Source organism: Mya arenaria, chromosome 7, assembly GCF_026914265.1.
Source record: "Mya arenaria isolate MELC-2E11 chromosome 7, ASM2691426v1".
Lineage (NCBI taxonomy): Eukaryota > Metazoa > Mollusca > Bivalvia > Myida > Myidae > Mya > Mya arenaria.
This window is the reverse complement of record NC_069128.1, coordinates 58,999,198-59,020,534: the sequence shown is the minus strand read 5'-3', so window position 1 is coordinate 59,020,534 and position 21,337 is coordinate 58,999,198. Positions and strand designations below refer to the sequence as shown.

At 34.6% G+C, this 21,337-nt stretch overlaps 1 protein-coding gene across 1 annotated transcript in view; it reads left to right on the top strand.

Moving 5' to 3' along the window:
* Positions 1-21,337, top strand: part of LOC128240370 (retinoic acid receptor alpha-A-like) — a 52,910-nt gene that overhangs the window by 16,557 nt on the left and 15,016 nt on the right. The window contains exons 2-6 of the mRNA XM_052956998.1: positions 6,053-6,503; positions 8,358-8,471; positions 9,617-9,706; positions 16,384-16,559; positions 18,739-18,880. Of these exons, the coding sequence (XP_052812958.1) occupies positions 8,387-8,471; positions 9,617-9,706; positions 16,384-16,559; positions 18,739-18,880 (493 nt within the window). The 5' untranslated portion in view covers positions 6,053-6,503; positions 8,358-8,386. The remainder of the gene's footprint in view (positions 1-6,052; positions 6,504-8,357; positions 8,472-9,616; positions 9,707-16,383; positions 16,560-18,738; positions 18,881-21,337) is intronic.

Genomic DNA, 21,337 nt, shown 5'->3' with positions numbered 1-21,337 from the left:
GATGGTAACCTTTACTTTGTCGCTCATATTTGATGGTAACCTTTACTTTGTGGCTCATATTTGATGGTAACCTTTACTTTGTCGCTCATATTTGATGGTAACCTTTACTTTGTGGCTCATATTTGTTGGTTAACTTTACTTTGTGGCTCATATTTGATGGTAACCTTTACTTTGTGGCTCATATTTGATGGTAACCTTTACTTTGTGGCTCATATTTGTTGGTTAACTTTACTTTGTGGCTCATATTTGTTGGTTAACTTTACTTTGTGGCTCATATTTGTTGGTTAACTTTACTTTGTGGCTCATATTTGTTGGTTAACTTTACTTTGTCGCTCATATTTGATGGTAACCTTTACTTTGTGGCTCATATTTGTTGGTTAACTTTACTTTGTGGCTCATATTTGTTGGTTAACTTTACTTTGTGGCTCATATTTGATGGTAACCTTTACTTTGTCGATCATATTTGATGGTAACCTTTACTTTGTCGCTCATATTTGATGGTAACCTTTACTTTGTCGCTCATTTTTGATGGTAACCTTTACTTTGTGGCTCATATTTGATGGTAACCTTTACTTTGTGGCTCATATTTGATGGTAACCTTTACTTTGTGGCTCATATTTGATGGTAACCTTTACTTTGTGGCTCATATTTGATGGTAACCTTTACTTTGTCGCTCATATTTGATGGTAACCTTTACTTTGTGGCTCATATTTGATGGTAACCTTTACTTTGTGGCTCATATTTGATGGTAACCTTTACTTTGTCGCTCATATTTGATGGTAACCTTTACTTTGTGGCTCATATTTGATGGTAACCTTTACTTTGTGGCTCATATTTGATGGTAACCTTTACTTTGTGGCTCATATTTGATGGTAACCTTTACTTTGTGGCTCATATTTGATGGTAACCTTTACTTTGTCGCTCATATTTGATGGTAACCTTTACTTTGTGGCTCATATTTGATGGTAACCTTAACTTTGTGGCTCATATTTGATGGTAACCTTTACTTTGTCGATCATATTTGATGGTAACCTTTACTTTGTCGCTCATTTTTGATGGTAACCTTTACTTTGTGGCTCATATTTGATGGTAACCTTTACTTTGTCGCTCATATTTGATGGTAACCTTTACTTTGTCGATCATATTTGATGGTAACCTTTACTTTGTGGCTCATATTTGATGGTAACCTTTACTTTGTCGCTCATATTTGATGGTAACCTTTACTTTGTCGATCATATTTGATGGTAACCTTTATACTTTGTGGCTCATATTTGATGGTAACCTTTACTTTGTGGCTCATATTTGATGGTAACCTTTACTTTGTGGCTCATATTTGATGGTAACCTTTACTTTGTCGATCATATTTGATGGTAACCTTTACTTTGTCGCTCATTTTTGATGGTAACCTTTACTTTGTGGCTCATATTTGATGGTAACCTTTACTTTGTCGCTCATATTTGATGGTAACCTTTACTTTGTGGCTCATATTTGATGGTAACCTTTACTTTGTGGCTCATATTTGATGGTAACCTTTACTTTGTGGCTCATTTTTGATGGTAACCTTTACTTTGTGGCTCATATTTGATGGTAATCTTTACTTTGTGGCTCATATTTGATGGTAACCTTTACTTTGTCGCTCATATTTGATGGTAACCTTTACTTTGTGGCTCATATTTGATGGTAACCTTTACTTTGTGGCTCATATTTGATGGTAACCTTTACTTTGTCACTCATATTTGATGGTAACCTTTACTTTGTGGCTCATTTTTGATGGTAACCTTTACTTTGTCGATCATATTTGATGGTAACCTATTTCAGGCTTGGGGTCTTGGTTGAAAATAAAAGGATCAATAAAAGGCTCAAAGCAGGGATTTGAAAAAAACATCAGTCCTGACAGGTCCTTCTTGGCCAAGTCAGAGTACTATTGTGAAGGGTTCAGCCTGGCTGACTGACATAATATGTCAAAATTTTATCAAATATTTTTTCAGACTTTATACTATGGCAAGATAAAACACTTATATTTAATGTTGATTTTAACTATTTGAAATCACAAGAAATTATTTTCTATACGAAAATGTTTCGATAATAGTAATAATTCTGTGATGTCTTTATGTTTAAATGGGGTTATGTTTAAACTTTTGGCTACTGAGCTTGTTTCTGTAGTTTTTCACATAAATATTGTTCAAAATGTAATGGGATGGTAGACTGCAGCATGGGACTTTAATCAATTTAAGTTTGAAAAGTTATTTGTCAGACTGAACAATTTTCTTTGGGACTGATGCTGTCAGACAGAATGGCGTTTCACAAGTCTGTTATAGAAATGGCAGATCCTTGAATTATTTTAAGGTGTGTTCCGTAGAATATTTTCTTATTATAAAATGTATAAATAATTGCAGTACTTCTGCTTCTAGAACAAGCTGAGAATAAACTTCTGGCATCTGTTTTTTTGTTGAGTAGGGTTTATTAGTGGTAACTGAAATCTATTGATGTATTGTCAGCAGAAGGAACTATTTCCTCAGCAAAGAGATGTTGTATAAAAATATTATATCTGTAACACCTGCTTGATTCAGGAAAATAAATTTTGCTTTTAATGAATACAATTTGTGCAAAATAAGACGGTGGCATTTGTGTGGCATTTGTGTGGCATTTGTGTGGCATTTGGTTTATTAACGGTAAATTTGTTCAACAAGACAAGATGCTGTCATACCCAGAAAAAGACCCCCTCCTGTCGCCCTGTGAATCTAGGGAATATACGCCCTGTGAATCTAGGGAATATACGATAATTGAAGAAACAATGCACTGGATGAGAGTAGAAAGGATTTTAGTGACTTTAAAGGGGCTGGACACCAGATGGTTCTAAAATACAGTATTTCCTCCAAACAAGTCTCTAATTGTCAATGAACTAGTTTTAAGTCGATTAATTAACACCACTCTACATGATTAGAATAATATTTTGTCGCTGGCTCAGTTGAGTTTACATGTTTAACAATAGCGCATAATGTATTATTATTAATGTGTTTATAGTTTGTATATTTAGCATGTGAAAGTCACGTGATTAGTGAAGATATATACACCGATGCTATCTTTAAATTAACTTGGATTTACGAGGTAGACAAACCCAGTAAATTTTCGAATGGAAAAAATACGCGAAAACAAAAGATACTTGTGCCGTAAGCAATGTGATACATCAGTAATTAAGATTCAGTGTGTTGTACACAAGGATATCAATCTAATCATGTTATGTCGGACTAGACACCAGATGATACAACTGCAAGAAAAAAAGAAAAAAATGTCAAAAACTTACATAATATTGACATCATTTTGTACAACGCATTGAATCTTACGTACTGATGTATCACATGGTCATGACATAAATTATGCATCTTTAGCAGGTTTTTCGCATTCTTTCAATTTGAAATTAGTTTGGGTTGTCTACCACGCAAATTCCAGTAAGTTACGGTGTGTACATTTATCTGTACTCATACATATGATTTAAACTTGCTTTTTTAAACGGGAAAACTAAGACGAGACAGCAGCATGATTGATACGTTTATTCTTCTTATCATCTAAAATGATGCAACATCAGTAGCTAGCAGTGAAATTTCTGGGATTCTCTTGAGGAAATACTGTAACTGCTGATTTTTGGACATTCTGGTGTCAAAATATTGTAGAAATACCCCAGAATGCACCATTTCAGACAATAAATAGCCAAAAATGTCCTGGGGGGACCCAACTTCACTAAAAATTTGTGTATCTCTTTAAAATCAGATATTGGCCAGTCAGAATGGTGTAATTACTACCATTAAACCACACATTTCCTTCAGTTCTGTAAGACATGGCCCACATCCAAAGATACCCCCTAGTAACCCCCCCCCCCCCCAACACACACACACACACACACACTAAGATGCAGCCCCTCTAACTCCAAAGGCTGGAGCTTGGATCCCCTGATTACTGCTCCATATGTTACATCCATCATTAGGAGGATAGGAGCCTCTTATTAGGTATGCCATAATAATCTTGAAGCATTTGTCGATGTAATTCAACAACATATCGAGTAATCGCTACTTTTGTGATTAATGCATGGTTAGAAACATTCACTGACATATGAAGGAAATAAATATTACAATTCTTGATAACTAAAGGATATATTTTGGTATGTATTTTGGACCTATGTACTTGGTCCCAGGTTGTTCATATGAATACTAGAAACAGTTTATAATCTGCTTTTGATGTTTAAAATCATGGGGTAAGTCAATCAATGTATGGGTTTGATCCACCGCAAGTTCATATTCTTTCCACAAGATGCCAGTTTTCCATCTCCAACTTCATTCTATAAACAGTCTATAAACAGTCAGCTTTCTCCATAATCAATCTTATTTTTTAGAAAGTTAAAGTATAAACTGAAATTAAAGTACCAAAACTTTTCTTTAGCTTTCGCAACACTCAGGTTTCCAACATGATTGACTGTTTCTCCATTACCAGCCTTGTGATGCACACTGTCTCTTTTTAATTGAAATATAATACTTGTTCAGGTATCTATTTACTGCTGTGGTTTTGTTTTCATACAAATCATGCAGGGGTGTAACTACCCATACATACTTATAGGCATAAAAGTCAATTTGAGGTTCTTTAAAATGCTTTAATTGCAGGATTGGAATAAAAATTGAAGATTTTGCAGAAACATTTGACAGTTTTTTTGGTTTAAAGTTTGTTGTAATTGCCCTGAATGTGGTCATGCCTGGGAAGCTGGCAGTTAATTCTTAAAAAAATATTTTCTGCAAGGTTTTCAATATTTCTTTTAACAAATTAAAAATATATACAGGAATTATCATTTTCATTATAAGATTTTGAGAGCATATGAGTGTTTGTCATACATTATGTTGCTTTTATTCAGGGCATAATGCTCAATATTTTGGGTGGAGCTGATGGGAGGCTAGCCTAACAGAGACTTAGGGCAGTGTGTGACTCATTCTAGATATAAGGCTAGGGGAGAAGAGGAGCATTATAAGGGAAGGGTAGGGGATCATTGGGGGGGGGGGGGGTAGAAAGGGTAATTAGGGTGAGAGGTGGGGGTGTAATAAAGGGGAGTGGAGGGGAAATTAGAGGGGAGTGGGAGTTGCTGAGTTACTTAAAGCAAAGCACTGTTTAACTGTGCAATATGAGAGCCCTATTACTTAGGCAATGAAAGGAAAGTGCTCTTTTTTATATAGAAAATGTTTAGCAATAAAAATAGAATGGGAAAAGGAAGCCATTCACAGAGTGTCCATTTCTCAATGCAACTATCTGAATTTTTAAAGCACTCCCTATGAGGCATCAAAATTCTAGACATGGGGACTTTTGGGGCTCTCTAAGCTATCCTACTGTTGTGTATGATTTGATTGTGAAGCGCTCCATAAACAAGACCAGCAACACACTCCTCCACTTGCAGGTTGTATTAACACCTAGGATAGTTTCAGAATTATATAGATACGCCCATGGAAATTGTAAGGGTTGATTTACAGCTGTGAAGTTATTGAATGAATTGGCTGGCAAGCTGTTTGGAAGGAATATTGTAATAGTTTCAAGGTCCTTTGTATGATGATCGTGTCCAGGTGACATGTACATAGCGGCATGATATTTATTTTATACATAATTTAACAGAGTAATGATGTTTTGTATATATGAAACTTTTGATATTGTATTATTAAGTAACATATGCTTTGTAATATCAATACAATGTGGGTAACTTTTGTCTCATTTGCCATAAATGTACAAAGATGTAACATATGTACAAACATCATGTGCAATTACAATTATACATTTATACATAGATGTTCATTACAGCTGGGAGTAATTCGAGATCCCATCTGTTTCAGTTAGTGCTTGAAGAGTTCTCGTGTTCCCAACAAGGCAATTTCACTGTATCCAACATGATGATGAATTAGCTGTTATTGGTTTTCTTAAATGTTTGTATACAATAGACATGATTATTGTCCTGTAAGAGACCATATTTACATGGTACTGGTGCTGGTAATTGATTATTTTTGTCACATTTTTCTTTATTTTCCAGATCACCTACTGCGGCTTAGACTGACCAGAGGATTTCATGAACAGAAAAAAAATCGGAAGTAAATAAGTGCAGCTTATTTGGCAGCTGCTCAGAGGATTTAAAATATTATTTCGACAGTGTAAGAAAGTGGGATTAATATTTTAGCAGTGACAGCAACAGTTTGATAAAAAAAAGTGGAATACATATGTATTGTTGTCAAGTGTAATAAAATATATAAAGAAACAAGTGCGAATTTGTCTGAACAAATCCATTGGGGAAGCTGCTGCCGTGTGATATAATCATAAAGGGGATTTATTTAGAAAATAAAAGAAGCAAGTGAAAGTGTTATCTGGAACAAACTCCCATCAAGTGTGATCAAATCTGCTGATATAAAATTACACATCTTAGGGAATTTAAGTGCTCATTCTTGCCAGATTACAACATTTGGACAGATGGATATAGACTTGAATAGGTAAGTTTGGCATCAAATAGTTGGCCTACTGAAACAAATGATGTTTTTGAAACTCATTTAAAACGCACAAACAAACACCATTAAGATAGTTTTAGCTTACCTTTTTTTTACATTACTGTCAAAGCGCTTGGCTGGTATTCATAAAACATCTTAAGTAAATTCCTAACTTAAAGTTAGTACTTTAGTCAAGTACCTGACACTGGTCATAGGATATAATAATCGAATACTATCTACATTATTTTCATTATTTAATGTGACATACATACTTTCAATGTTAAATGCAATTGCACTCTTTTAAAATTTCGTTATGAAAATTTTAAGGAATGGACTAAATAGCAGGGCTTATTAAAAAATGTAATGCCAAGCAGTAGTTTATGAATTCGGGCTTGTTCATCCAAAAGACTAATTCAAATGACTGAATGCTGCTTTATATATTAATGGTTTGCATTTTTTAAGTAAGAAGTTTTTGGTTTTCATACTTACGATGTTACTTTCATAAAATATTTCTCTTGAAAGCTGGATTATATTGAAATGATGGAGGTTATAATATAATTAGTATTGACATAGTACTCATTCATGTTTTTAGACCAAAAATGATTTTCCGGTAATGCATCTGAAATCCCTTATTTTATCATTATTTAACTCTGTGATATCGAAGTTATAGAAAAAATGCAGTTTTTGTTTAACCAGCACTATTGCACTATTTAGTTGATATTTTGACCTTTTAACAGTACATTGATAATGTCATGTGATATTGTCGATCAACCAATTACGCAACAACAAAGCTGTAATTAAGTGATTATTAGCATTGTTAACGCTAATGATAATTGTGAACTTCAAAGACAAATATCAATTTTGCCACACTTTATTTCATCATGCACAAAAAAGTGCATTTTACAAAACCATGAATGAATGCCTATTTGCGATTTTTTACTGAACAACATTAAAAAATTTGGAAATGCTTGCATCACTTTTATTTTAGAAACGGGACCTTATTTCTCTTCATGTGAAATTTCATTTGAAAATGTTCAGTATTTCTCCAGTTATTCTTCCAGTCTAATCTTGCTACTGCACAGGTACTCTTTGCAAAGCCCTATCCTTCGCCCACTTATTTACCTCATTAGCATATAGTGAGTCAGTGGTCCATTTAAGTATTTTGTTGGTATTTCCCAAACATTTCTCTTTAATAATGCATCGTGTGGACCAAGGGATTTCATCAGACTTTATATGAGACTCCATCATAGTTATATACTCACGTTTTTTTCTCTCAAATTATTTAAGTGGCTCTGAGGCTTTAAAGCTGCACTCTCACAGATTTACCATTTTTACAACTTTTTTATTTTCTGTCCTGGAAAGAGCAAATTTTTGTGCAAATATCTGCAAACCAATGATTTAAGGTTGCTGACAAAAGATGAGATTGCAGATTTTCATATTTCCGTTCGAAAATTAATGTTTTATGGCTTAAACCGTTACTAACAGTTTAAGAGTATGCATAAAACATCAATGTTTGAACTTGAATATAAAAATCTGCGATCTAATTTTTTGTCAGCAGTCTTATATAACTGGTGTCCATGGATTTTCGCAAAAATTAGCTCGTTCAAAGACAAAATATAAAACCACCAATCTGTGAGAGTGCAGCTTTAAAACCTTGAAAGCTTTATACATAAGACTGCTTATATGTGCCATTTCCCTATGACGAAAATAGCGGTCTAACATAAAGCATTATATATATTTTTTTTTAAAGGTTACCTTCCTGTTTTTGGAAAGGATGTAACCCTTACCAAACCATTTCTTTGGCCAAACTAGATTTAAACAACTATTTCAAGCATTAAACTTCTTTGTGCTATGTTACAGACTGACCTCAGCATTTGTGTGAGCCCTATATGTCTCTATTGGCCATGAATCCACCTGGAATGGGGCCCGAGTCTATGGTTGGAGACCTCGGACTGAAGTTACCTCACACACAGAGTAAGTACCTTGGCCTGAAGCTACCTCACACACAGAGTAAGTACCTTGGCCTCAAGTTACCTCACACACAGAGTAAGTACCTTGGCCTGAAGCTACCTCACACACAGAGTTAAGTACCTTGGCCTCAAGTTACCTCACACACAGAGTAAGTACCTTGGCCTGAAGCTACCTCACACACAGAGTAAGTACTTTGGCCTCAAGTTACCTCACACACACGAGTTAGTACCTTGGCCTGAAGCTACCTCACACACAGAGTAAGTACCTTGACCTGAAGGTACCTCACACACAAAGTAAGTGCTTCGGACTGAAGCTACTTCACACACAGGATGAGAATTGGCTCTTTCCTAGGAGTAAAAACCTGCCAAAGAACATTTTAGTCTTCACGTTAAATTTGCTAGATTGTAATGAAATGGGTGAAAGTAATTCACAAAAAAGCATTTGTTAAATCTTTCTGCACAAAACAAGGATTGCATAAATGCTACATGCTTGTTACAAGTTGTATGTAAATGTTTGAAAACCACAGTTTTTGGACTCTGAAAGGTAGAGATGAAAAGATGGATGCAGTTAAATTGGCAATTAAAATATATGGATGGGTATAATTTGCAATTTTAAATACATATTTATGACTTATTCTTGCAAAAGTGGCAGTGAGGCTTGCAAAGAGTAAACGTATTACATCCATCTAATACAGACAGAACAGTATAATGGCCAAAAAACAAATTAACCGCATGTGATTACATAGAAGGCAGTATTAGTTAGAGACTTTGAATATAATTATGTATCGCTATATGATTAAGGGGGTCCGGGCCGCAATCAACAGCACATGCCCGCCTAAAATTGTCTAAGTGAACATCTTATGACAATATGGTGTATAAGTTACACCAAAATGCACCATTTTAGATTTTATGTATTGTAAGATAGTCTCCAGTTTTCAACCCCTGCCCAATAAACATTTGTTATATTTACCACGACTCATGAGAAACTCTTATACAAATCATATATTTCTTCACAAGAGTTGTCTCCCTTAATTCATAAAAGAAATCTTTCTTATTTAGACTGGATGATTTTAGATTTGCATACTGTATATGATTCATTTTATGTATTTGATTAAAGCAATGTATGAACTATTTGCTTTCCTGATGCAGGTATGGGTATGGACTCGCTGCAGTATGGTATGGACGCCATGATGTTCCAGCAACAGAATGCGCACCAGTATGGATCCTTCATGTATCCAGGTATGACCAACCTCCCTCCCCCAGTATGGATCCTCCCTCTCCCCAGTATGGATATGTCCTGTACATAGGCGAGACCCCCCCCCCCCAGTATGGATCTGTCTTGTACACAGGCTTGACCAACCTCCCTCCCCAGTATGGATCTGTCCTGTACAAAGGCTTGACCAACCTCCCTCCCCCAGTATGGATCTGTCCTGTACATAGGCTTGACCAACCTCTCCCCCAGTATGGATCTGTCCTGTACATAGGCTTGACCAACCTCCCCCCCCCCCCCCCCCCCCCCCCAGTATGGATCTGTCCTGTACATAGGCTTGACCAACCTCCCCCCCAGTATGGATCTGTCCTGTACATAGGCTTGACCAACCTCCCTCTCCCAGTATGGATCTGTCCTGTACAAAGGCTTGACCAACCTCCCTCCCCCAGTACGGATCTGTCCTGTACACAGGCTTGACCAACCTCCCTCCCCCAGTATGGATCTGTCCTGTACATAGGCTTGACCAACCTCCCTCTCCCAGTATGGATCTGTCCTGTACACAGGGTTGACCAACCTCCCTCCCCCAGTATGGATCTGTCCTGTACATAGGCTTGACCAACCTCCCCCCCCCCCAGTATGGATCTGTCCTGTACATAGGCTTGACCAACCTCCCCCCCCCCAGTATGGATCTGTCCTGTACATAGGCTTGACCAACCTCCCTCCCCCCAGTATGGATCTGTCCTGTACATAGGCTTGACCAACCTCCCTCCCCCAGTATGGATCTGTCCTGTACATAGGCTTGACCAACCTCCCTCCCTCAGTATGGATCTGTCTAAGTTTATGTATATGTCTCTAAGCCTTGGTGTTATATACAGTAAGAAACTTTTCAAACAACCAGGGCAATGTGGGCACCAGTATGGAACCTTCTTGTTCCCCTGTAGTCCAACCCATGACCTTCTTTTCCTGCTCATATCAGTAATTAATACTAAGGTAGCAACTAGTACTGATGTCCTCAATCCATTTTTTGAAGCCAAGAGAAAGCCCCCCCCACCACACACACACACACAGAGACTCTACCCCACCCTGTTATTGTTTGAGCAAGATAGCAATTAAGAGAAACTAACGGCTACAGTAGTTTATATTCAGTGGAGTGGTCATTCATAATCAGTGTAGACATCCAATTAAGTTCTAGCTTTATTATGTTTATCTCAAAATGTTTTTTAGAGCATCTACTTATGGTTTTGTATGAAGACCTAATTACAGAGCTATTTTTATTTTATCAGAAACAACTTATTTGTCCTGACTCCTCAGAAGTACATCTCCACTGTAATAGAGTTCGTTTTCCAATAATCATGTAGATTTTTTCTCTGCCATTGAGCAATTCTGGAAATCTCCCTTATAGCCTAGTTTTCCATGTGTCAATATCCCCACTATCAAGTCGATCTTAGCACATGACATATTTTTTCCACTATCAGCCTTTCACATTTCAAATTGTTTTGTGTGTTTTACGTTTAGTGGTGTTTAGTCAAGGATTATATTTATGGAAAATTGCATGTGATTATGTGAACTTATGCAACAATGTCATGGAACAGTAAATTACCCGTTGGAGAAGAGAGCTCAGACACAAGTTTTTCTCAAGATATCTTCTTGATTGGGTGAGATATCTGACATTTTCTTCTAAACTGTAAACTTCAGCTCCTTTTTATAGTAAGAAACATACAAATCTTGCTGATAAATTATAAAGTAACTTACCCTTATTTTCTATGGTTCCAAAATATGTTAACAAACGGGCTCTACTAGAGCCTCTAGTTTGATGTGGGTAGGTCCCAGAAATTTGTAACCAGGACTTAATAATAATTTCTCTCCTTCAACTCAAGAGAGACATATTGTATTTGTCATTATTCTTCGTATTCTTCTTCCCATTTGTTATTATTACTCTATTTCTTCAACCAAACTTTGTGATGATCAGAACTCAAAACCTACTTGAAGGAATTCACTGAAACTTGGTACATAGATAGATACCAATGTGAAGATGTGTACCTTGTTTTTGAATTACATTTTTTTTCGTTGATGTTTTGAAACTTGACAAGTAAATTTCAATCTTTCCATTGCCATTTAATAATATTGATTAGCAAAATATATGGCTCATTTTAAAACATGTCCTTATTTGATGTTCAATGATGATCGACGTACCATGTGTGTTACAAAATCTAATTATGATGGAAAATATGACAAAACTACATACATTCCATATTTCTGAGAGGCTGCCCAGGGGATTTTGGTCTGAATTCCAGGGGATTTTGATATTACACCAGGGGATATTTATTTATGCAGCGAAATTTAGCGCAATATCTACATTTATGATATAAGAACAAAATTAATACAGAAACACTCTCTAATTACAATAATTTTTGGACTTTGTCATCATGGGTCTTCATGGAATTTCACACTCATAATATTATGGATGCTTTCCACTGTCAACCTTAAGCTAGTTTTAAAAATTAAAATATAATTTAAGTGTAATGTTTTCTGAACAAATGAACGTTAATGTAGAGCGCTTTCCCCCATTTCTGCATCTGTCTCCCATTTTAGATGACAGAGTGTATATTTTGACAGTTTTAACCTTAACTACATATATATCATGGAACAGTGAATTACCCTTATTTATTATGACAGTGTGTGCATTCAGAGTTAACAGTATGCACAATGTATGTCGATCCAGTTATCTGCCAACAGGGATATCCCCATCTTTTAAAACTAGGTTTATTGTCCTCCAGAATTCTGAATGATAATGAAAGATAATGCTAATGTCAATATCTGAACATTAAAGAGCTAGATAAACAGTTGTATAACATTATTTGTGCTTTATATAAACAGTGCAATCACCTCTAATAATTCCCTGTTCAAATAGTAGCAGAAGGGAGGTAATTATTGGAAACCAATTATTAATGAATACAGTCAGCTAGAGTTACCCGAATTGGGTTTATGGGCTGGTTTGATGTCATGGTGGGAGTTATCCTAGTAAACAGTGGCACATTCTTAACTGGGTTCAATCAGCGGTCATCAGTGTTGTGGAGTACATGGTAAACTTTGGAGAAAGGTTAGTGCCGAGGTTATGTTGGGTCACTTTACTGTAATAGTGTAATGTACTGGTCAAGATGGCAGATTACCTGTTTAGGTCACATGTAAACATTGGAGATGGTGTTTGGCTTTTGATAAGCATTTTCATCATCATGTTTACAAGTTTTTGTTTGGCATCTTAACAAAGAGAGGTTATTGATTTACGTATAAGGTTGCTCTCATCTGAAAAACTACATACCATACATGTACACTTGACACAATGACATACCGTAAGGGATCAGTTTACAGTAGTTACAGGTATTTTGAATGCTCATGAAAGCACTTGGCAGAATAGTTTTGCCATTACAAACTTACTGTCATAAATGTCACTTTTTTTGTCAGTAGTTGTTAGCCAGTTTGGAATTCATACTTCAGTAACTAGTGTTTTATTTAGATCATCAGCGATGTGTTACATTATCATTCATTATGGAAGCTTGCATTAGCATACCTGAGTAATTTACATTTGAATCAAGCCTTTAGTGCAGAACAGTTCACATCTCCTGCTGTTAAGGTGGGTGTGGTACAGAGGTTTTTATAATTATAAAAGTTAAATATTATTTTAATTTTCTCTGAAATATTTAGCGGCCTCTACTAAGTGCTTTATTTTATATCTAAATTATATAATTATTCTTTAGAAATGTTTACTATCACTTCCTCTTCATATTTGTTGCTTGAAAGTTTTAACTTAATCCGATTTGCTGTTCCTTTGGTGGTGGGGGGGGGGGGGGTATAAATATGAAATCTTTTTTTCGCAATTCTTCATTCAAATTTTTTAAATCAAGTTGCAAAGTTTGTGATTGAAAATCCAATAGAAGGATACAGATACTAGATACATGATCAAGATTGTGCGCCAAATATGGCGGCCAATGGAAATGAAGGCTATGTTCTAAATCATTTAGAAATCTTTACTCCGCCCCTTCGTAATCTATAGCATTTACTTGTCTTAGTATATTCTAACAATTACATAAACATCTGATCAGATTCAGCTTCATTTGATTTTTTTTGCCTGACTCAATAATACACCCACATTCTCATTCATCTGACATGAGACAATGATATTTCAAACCTCTGATTCTATTGCTGTGAAATCGAGTGCAAAACTATAAATACATCAGCTTTTATGATATAACATTGTCGATCAATCAAAACACTCGTTACATTAAGCGCAATTTAAATTGTGTATGACAGAGCCTTTTTCATTGGCTATAGGCAATCGGTACGGTTGGCTGGCTCAAAATAAATATGTAATTAAATAAAAAACAATGCAATATTTCTGATTGGCGGAAACTTTCACTTTTTGCACTCGGAATCAGGGCGATTGAACCAGAGTGTTTTATGCATAGCATCATCACTCTGGTGTACAAAAATGTAAACCCACTGAATTGTTTGAATGTTACATGTGTGTATTATTTTTTTATTTGAAGGTGTTAAGGTGTATGATTAATTCTGTAAGTTACAGATTTTTAGCCTTTCAATATGAATATTGGTGATGAAACAAATGAGACCACTTAGAAATACAAGTACGGTTAATTAAAAGTTATTGTCTGCAATTTCCTTGTGTTATAGCTGCAACTTTGTGTGTGTTATTTTCAAGATTTCATGAAAATTATCATGTTTACCATTTGTATTAATGTTTGAGATCGCAATTGAGATTAATAGTGCTTGATTTTAATGCTTGATTAAACGACATTTTGTGGAAATAATTTCCAGAAGCATCCAAAAATGAAATTTCAAGAGATTTTGCAAATGTAAAAAAACCCTCAACATTAAAGAAGGTTTTAAATCTTAGACAGAATTCCATCTTTAGCTCTGGATTCATGAATAATGTATCGTGACAACCTGTGTCCCTACATGTAATTTGTCTTCAGCCAGCTGTTATACAAGACTTGATCAATAATTTCCGATAGCCATTCGTGACATTGTAGTTGAAAATTTAAGATACAGTGGTAAACTGTCTGATGGGTCTTGCAGGAAATAAGCTGAATACAGTTTTAGACAAATCCTGCAAAATTGCTGTGACCAAAATAAGTACAAGCCAGCAAAACCCAAAAAATTGAGTCTGGGCTTGTATAAAACAGCATGACGAAGAAGTTTAAAGTCTGTTAGACTGATAGTTTTGCAGAGAATGAAATAAGCAATTGCAACAGAAATAAAAGAAAACCTTGAGAAGAAAATGAAACAGGAATGACTGCATAGTCTTTGTTGAAATTGCTATTCTTGATTAAATTGTTGAAGAGCTCGGGGGGACCAGTATAAATTCCTATCCTGAAGACACATGTCATTGACTCCGTTTCAGTCAATTGACTAAATTATTATACTGCCCAATCAAAACACTCAGATTTTACTCTGAAGTTTATGAAAATTATATACAGCCTCTGTTTTACTGAAATGCTCTGTTAACTTTCAAAAGCCAGGGTAATAGTTAAGTATTAGTTCAAATATATTTTGTCAAATATTAATGATAATGAGACATGCAGAGCCAGCTTTTTCGGTCATAAAAAAATGGCCACGGCGTTCCAGTGCCTTTTTTATACTCATATAAGACTTTATATAATTTGATCTGTGCCTGTTAGCTTGGGGACTGATCTCATTGGCTGAAAATTTAGGTCATTATCAGCTTTCTAGGCAGCAGAAGGTTGATGCTAGTGCATCGATCGAGAAATAATTGATTTCGGATGTTACCAATTCCAGGAAATTAAGAAAATTCACAATTCTTGGAAAGGAATGAGAAGCACTAAAAAACAGTGTCATTTTTATTTTAGATTTTCTTAGTGAATATATATTATTTATGTTGTCTCCTTATTACCAAATTACAAAGAAGTAAAAAATAATATCTTCCAAACATTATCTTCTACAATTTTGTATTTTTATTCAGAATTATTGAAACGTACATCTTCATATGAAATAATTTGTAGACTTGCCAAAAGCTGTTAAGTACACTTAAACTGTATCTATTTTGCAACAGATTATAGCTACCTGAAGATATATTCAAATGTACCATCCATGTATGACTGACTGCCTTTAATCCAGGGTTTGTGTGGTACCTGCACTTACTTTTAGTTTTATAAATCCATTTTAGGGCATGTGTATGACTACCTTCAGTTTTATTTATCCATTTTAGGGCATGTGTATGACTACCTTCAGTTTTATTTATCCATTTTAGGGCATGTGTATGACTACCTTTAGTTTTATAAATCCATTTTTGCACCTGTGTATGACTGTTTATGGTACACCATTAAAGGGCTGGCCAATATTGTGTCCTTTGTGAAGCATGGCAGTCCCATGGAGATTGCTTTGTCAGAAGTTGGCATCCATGTTAGTGTCTTGCCTTTGTTTCTTATCAATTAATTGAAGGATTATAATGGTGTAGAGTCTTGAAACTATCCCCTGCTCAATTGTCATGGTCGGAAGATGACCCTCATGGATCAAGGATCCAAAGATCAGAGATCATTTCAAAGTGACCTTGACTAGACAAAGAGTTGGTGCTCCTGCCCCATTGACACGTTTCATTCACATTTGATTCCTGTAATTGAAGTTCTTAGGCAAGCAATGAATAGCTTTTTTCAGTTTTACTTATTAATTTCAGGGCCTGTCTATGACAACCAGGGAATGTATAATGAGATGCAGTCGCCCACGACGATGTCGGAACAGAGCCTGTCCCCATCCCCTCCACCCCCTCCGCGCATGTACAAGCCGTGCGTCGTGTGCATCGATAAGTCTTCAGGGTATCACTACGGCGTTAGCTCATGCGAGGGCTGCAAGGTAGAATAGAGCATAGGAAAAAATATTACCCAATTATTAGGATAGAGCATAAGTAAAACACTACACAATTAAGTGTACATATATACAGTGTTAATTTAATACTATCATTTTGGATTGTGTTGTAAATAAAGCCTTTCAAAAACATTGAACAATGAAGGAAAATGCAAAGAAGACTTGACACAGTGAGGTAAACAGCCTAATGCATCGAGAAAGATGAGAAAAACAGTTAAATTGTTATGTATATTGTCTAACAATAAGTACCACGCTTTATTGCCAAGATAAGTAGTATTAAAACTTCACAGACATGAGGTCGTTAATTGCTAACGACATTAACAATTGCTCAAAACAGGTACCAATTGCTTGCTCTGTCCATCTTTGTCATTAAGATTTTACCTCACATGTTCTCACTTAATATACCATTAAATTTTTACACCTGAATAATAATCCAGGGTTTTCAGCAAAAACGCTAAGTGATATTAAATAAATCAGCTGATAAAACTATTTCTCCCTCAGATCCCATCTGATGTAATAGTTGCTTATGGGAAACCTCAATGGTCTGTTTCATCTATAATTAAAATTCACTAATGAAATTGAAACAGTTGAAAGAACGTGACGATCAAACTTAACGTAATAACTTAAGTGAATGATGAGAACATTTATTTTTTATTGATGAAAGGTCTGATTTGTTGAAATATCTTAAAAATAAACTTAATCACTTGATGATTCAGCATTAAGCCTTATTTAGTAAGAGTCCTGTTTACATGTTTCAAAAGTCCCCATGTTACAAGAAATTACGCCAGGCCTTTTTCTTTAGTACCCACGGTCCGACTATTTTAACCATTCTCAAAGCAAAATAAATCATATTTATCCCAATTTTTTAAATAAAGTCTTTTTACCTGTACTGGTTCATTCAACTGTCTAATAAATTATGTAATGTAAAGTTTTGGGGATAATTGATTTCGGAATTCGTTGATTTTTATCACATTCAGAGATCAGTATGAAATATTATCTGTCATGGTTTAATGCAACAGATAGTTTCACTCAAAGGATTGATTCAGCCATTTCAGGTCTCTTAAAAGGAATATATATATCTGGATTGAAATCAATAACTAGGGCTTTTATCTTGGAGGTCATTGACCTAGTTATGTTAACCATGACCTGAACAGACCTCAGTAAAGGTCACTTGTATCTGTCTGTATATTGATATTAAATAGGTTTTGTCATTCGGACAATGAACTTAATAATGGCTTTAGTAATGCCAGAGTTATTCCCCTTATGTTTTTTTTTCAGCTAGTTTGCACATTAAAGCAATTTAATAGGTCAACAATAATCATTGGTTAAATATTGACCAATCAATAAACATTTGTTAAATATTGACCAATCAATAAACATTTGTTAAATATTGACCAATCAATAAACATTCTAATGAAATTAATAAACAGTTTATATAACTGACTGCTAGTCATGCTGGTTGTGGAATTTTATTATTAAAATATTTTATTAGATTAAAACAAGCTGGCTTAACAGTTTGCCCCAGTATTGATGCTTACTCAGCCTCTGTTAAAATATACTGTCAACATTAAATGAGATACAGTCATCTGTTTCTCCAAGCTTCTGATAATAAAGTTGCCATTACAGAGAAATTCTGGCTCAGTATTTGAGTGTTTTTGACACAGCATCCAGAAGACCATGCAGTTTATTTCTGAACATCACTTCAGGAAGAGCAAAACATGCCATACATATATAAATCTATGACTGTCATTTTTGGGGGAATATCTGACAAACAGTTACTGTCAAGTTAACAATTGTTTTATGTGCTCAGATTATAGAAATTTAGGTTTTTCCAACTAATTTCCAGAGGAACAGGCATTATTGTTGAGGTTAGAAATATTTTTAGTTGTGCTCACATACTCTGATAATAGAAATTCAGGTAAAAATTGTCGTTTCAGGAATTTTTCCAATGTAACTTCCAGAAGAACAGGCATTTTTGTTAAGGTTAAAAATATTGTCATTTGCGCTCACGTACTCAGATTATAATAATTCAGGTAGAAATTGTCTGTTCAGGGATTTTTCCAACGTAGCGTTCAGAAGAACAGGCATTTTTGTTGAGGTTAAAAATCTTGTCAGTTGCGCTCACATACTCTGATGATACAAATTTAGGTAAATATTGTCATTTCAGGGATTTTTCCGACGTAGCGTTCAGAAGAACATGCAGTATACCTGCCACAAAGACAAATGCTGTGTCATCAACAAGGTGACACGCAACCGGTGCCAGTATTGCCGTCTACAGAAGTGCTTCGCCATGGGGATGTCTAAAGAAGGTAAAGGTTGCTATGGAAACATAAACATTTTTGGATTTTTTTTTTTAACTCATACATAAATGGCCTTTTACGGAAAAATTGTCGTCACAAAAAATTGTTGTCGCAAAAAATTGTCCTTGACATTCTCATTATGCAATTCCATAATAAATGATTGACTAATTTCTCATCTTGAAGCAAAAAATTCATTTAATATAAATAAGTGCTCTGTTGCCATTTATTGTTTAAAAGTATTGAGGACATTTTTTGATGTGGAGTTTTGGAAACTTGATGATGCCTTAGTTTAGAAAGAAATGTTGTTAGTTTAATTCATTGTCGAGTTACTTTGCTGGTTTTTTTCTTATTTCTGCATTCAATTTTATTCTTTGTTTCGGCATTTTCATCAGCTTTTGTATGCTTCTGTATTATCATGTATTTGCTATGCTTTTTCTCTAAAATATTCCATTTTTGTACAATTTGCAGTTCTTTTATATGTGTGTTGCATTTTTGACTTACTCAGAATTATACAGTACTTTTTTTTCAACATAAATGTTTTTTACACCTTCTGAACTATATATATTATATTTGTTTTTATAAAAACACCAATCTGAAGACTTTTTTGGTCCAAACGATTTATTGGTTTTACACCTTCAAAACTATGGGTTTTTATATAAAAAAAATCAATCTGAAGGGTTTTTTGGTTTAAACCTTTTTTGTAGGCAAAACTATATGTACTTAAAATTCACTATATCTCTCGGCAATAAACATCAAAATTTGAAGGGGAAATAATGCATATATGCACCATACTGTTGTCGACTGCTCTTTGGAAGTAAATGCAGAATAAAATACAGTTATATTCCATGGATGTCTTTGAGTGTAATTACTTGCAAAACTTGATCAGTATTTTAAAAGAAGCAAATAAAGACAATCACCTCGGGAGATAATTACAAAAAAAGTTTCAAACTACAAAAAAACGTCCTTCAAACCATTTTTTTTCAAATAATACTAATTATTTCCAGCTCTCTACAGAAATGTCTGCAACTTTTCCCTATTTAAGTACTGTTCATTGTAAATATTAGTTTCTACACCTGTGTCCCTAGTTATTGTTATAAAACACATGTGTGAGTTATGATTCCAGTCAAGGTAATTGTTTTGTTCCATGTTGTCAAGGACATTTTAAATAAAAAAAATGTGCATTTAAGTGCAAAACATTTTTATTTGTCTGCACACAAAACATTGCAGGGTTAAGCTCCATCTTATTTCTGCGCTGATATGGGAGTGGTATTATATAGACGAAAACAAAGATAATTCTCTTCATCATGTAATATCTCCTTTATTGGAATTCTGAATATTAAGTGGCATTTCTATGTTGGAAATTATCATTAAAGTTCAAAATTAAAGTGTTTTGTGCTATTTAACTGCACTCTTACAGATTTATTGTTTTAAAACTTTTTTATTTTTTGTCTTTGAATGAGCCAATTTTTGCGTAAATGTCTAACAACCAGAGATATAAGACTGCTATCAAAATATCAGATCGCATAATTTCATATTTCCTTTTCGAATATTAATGTTTTATGGCTAAAAGCATTACTAAAGCTTTAAAAAAAAATGCTTAAAACATCAAATTTTGAACATGATATGAAAATCTGCGATCTGTGTTTTGGCAGCAGTCATATATAAATGGTTTCCGTGCATTTTTGCAAAAAATTGGCTTGTTCTAAGAGAAAAAATAAACCAAAGTTGTCAAAACGTTCAATCTGTGAGAGTGCAGCTTTTAAAGTATTCCATACTGAAGGACTATTTTAGTAAAATACAGTAATTAAACATGTGTGGCATTTCAGAAGGTATTAAAAACCACTAGAAAGAAGTACTGTATAATGTATTATATACGATCACCAGCTTTCCGCCTTTGCACTGCTTTTATGTAATCTTCAGTAACCCCGGGAAACAGACTGTCTTAGCTTTTTTGTGATAGAAAATGTGTGAATAAAAAACAAGACTGGTTGTCAGTTAAAAATTAAAATTTGAGAAAAATAATAATTCAACACTTGATTTAAAATGACTGACGGGTGGAAATTGCAAATTTTACAAAAATGAGAAAAAAGGTACATTATTGATCGCTCAGTTTTAAGTTTTTAAAACATTTTTACGGCTTAAACCCCGTGTATGAATGGCTTAGGAATGTCAAGTCTGGGACTTGAGGTTGAAAAAAGGTTTTATGCCATTTAAATTATAAGGCAATTTCAATGTAAAAACTTTGGTTTTAGGTACATTTTACCATAACTATACAGATAGCTGTAAACTGTTCCGTAGTTAAAACATTCTTCTAAAAGGGGTCACGAAGACACACCTTTATCTATAGCATTGTAAGATTAAATTGACGAAGAAAAATGTCTGCCATCTCCGAGTATTATTAAAAATCAACATTAAACATCATAACACTACAATACTTGGTAAAAATCTTCTTTGAGGATTGCTTAG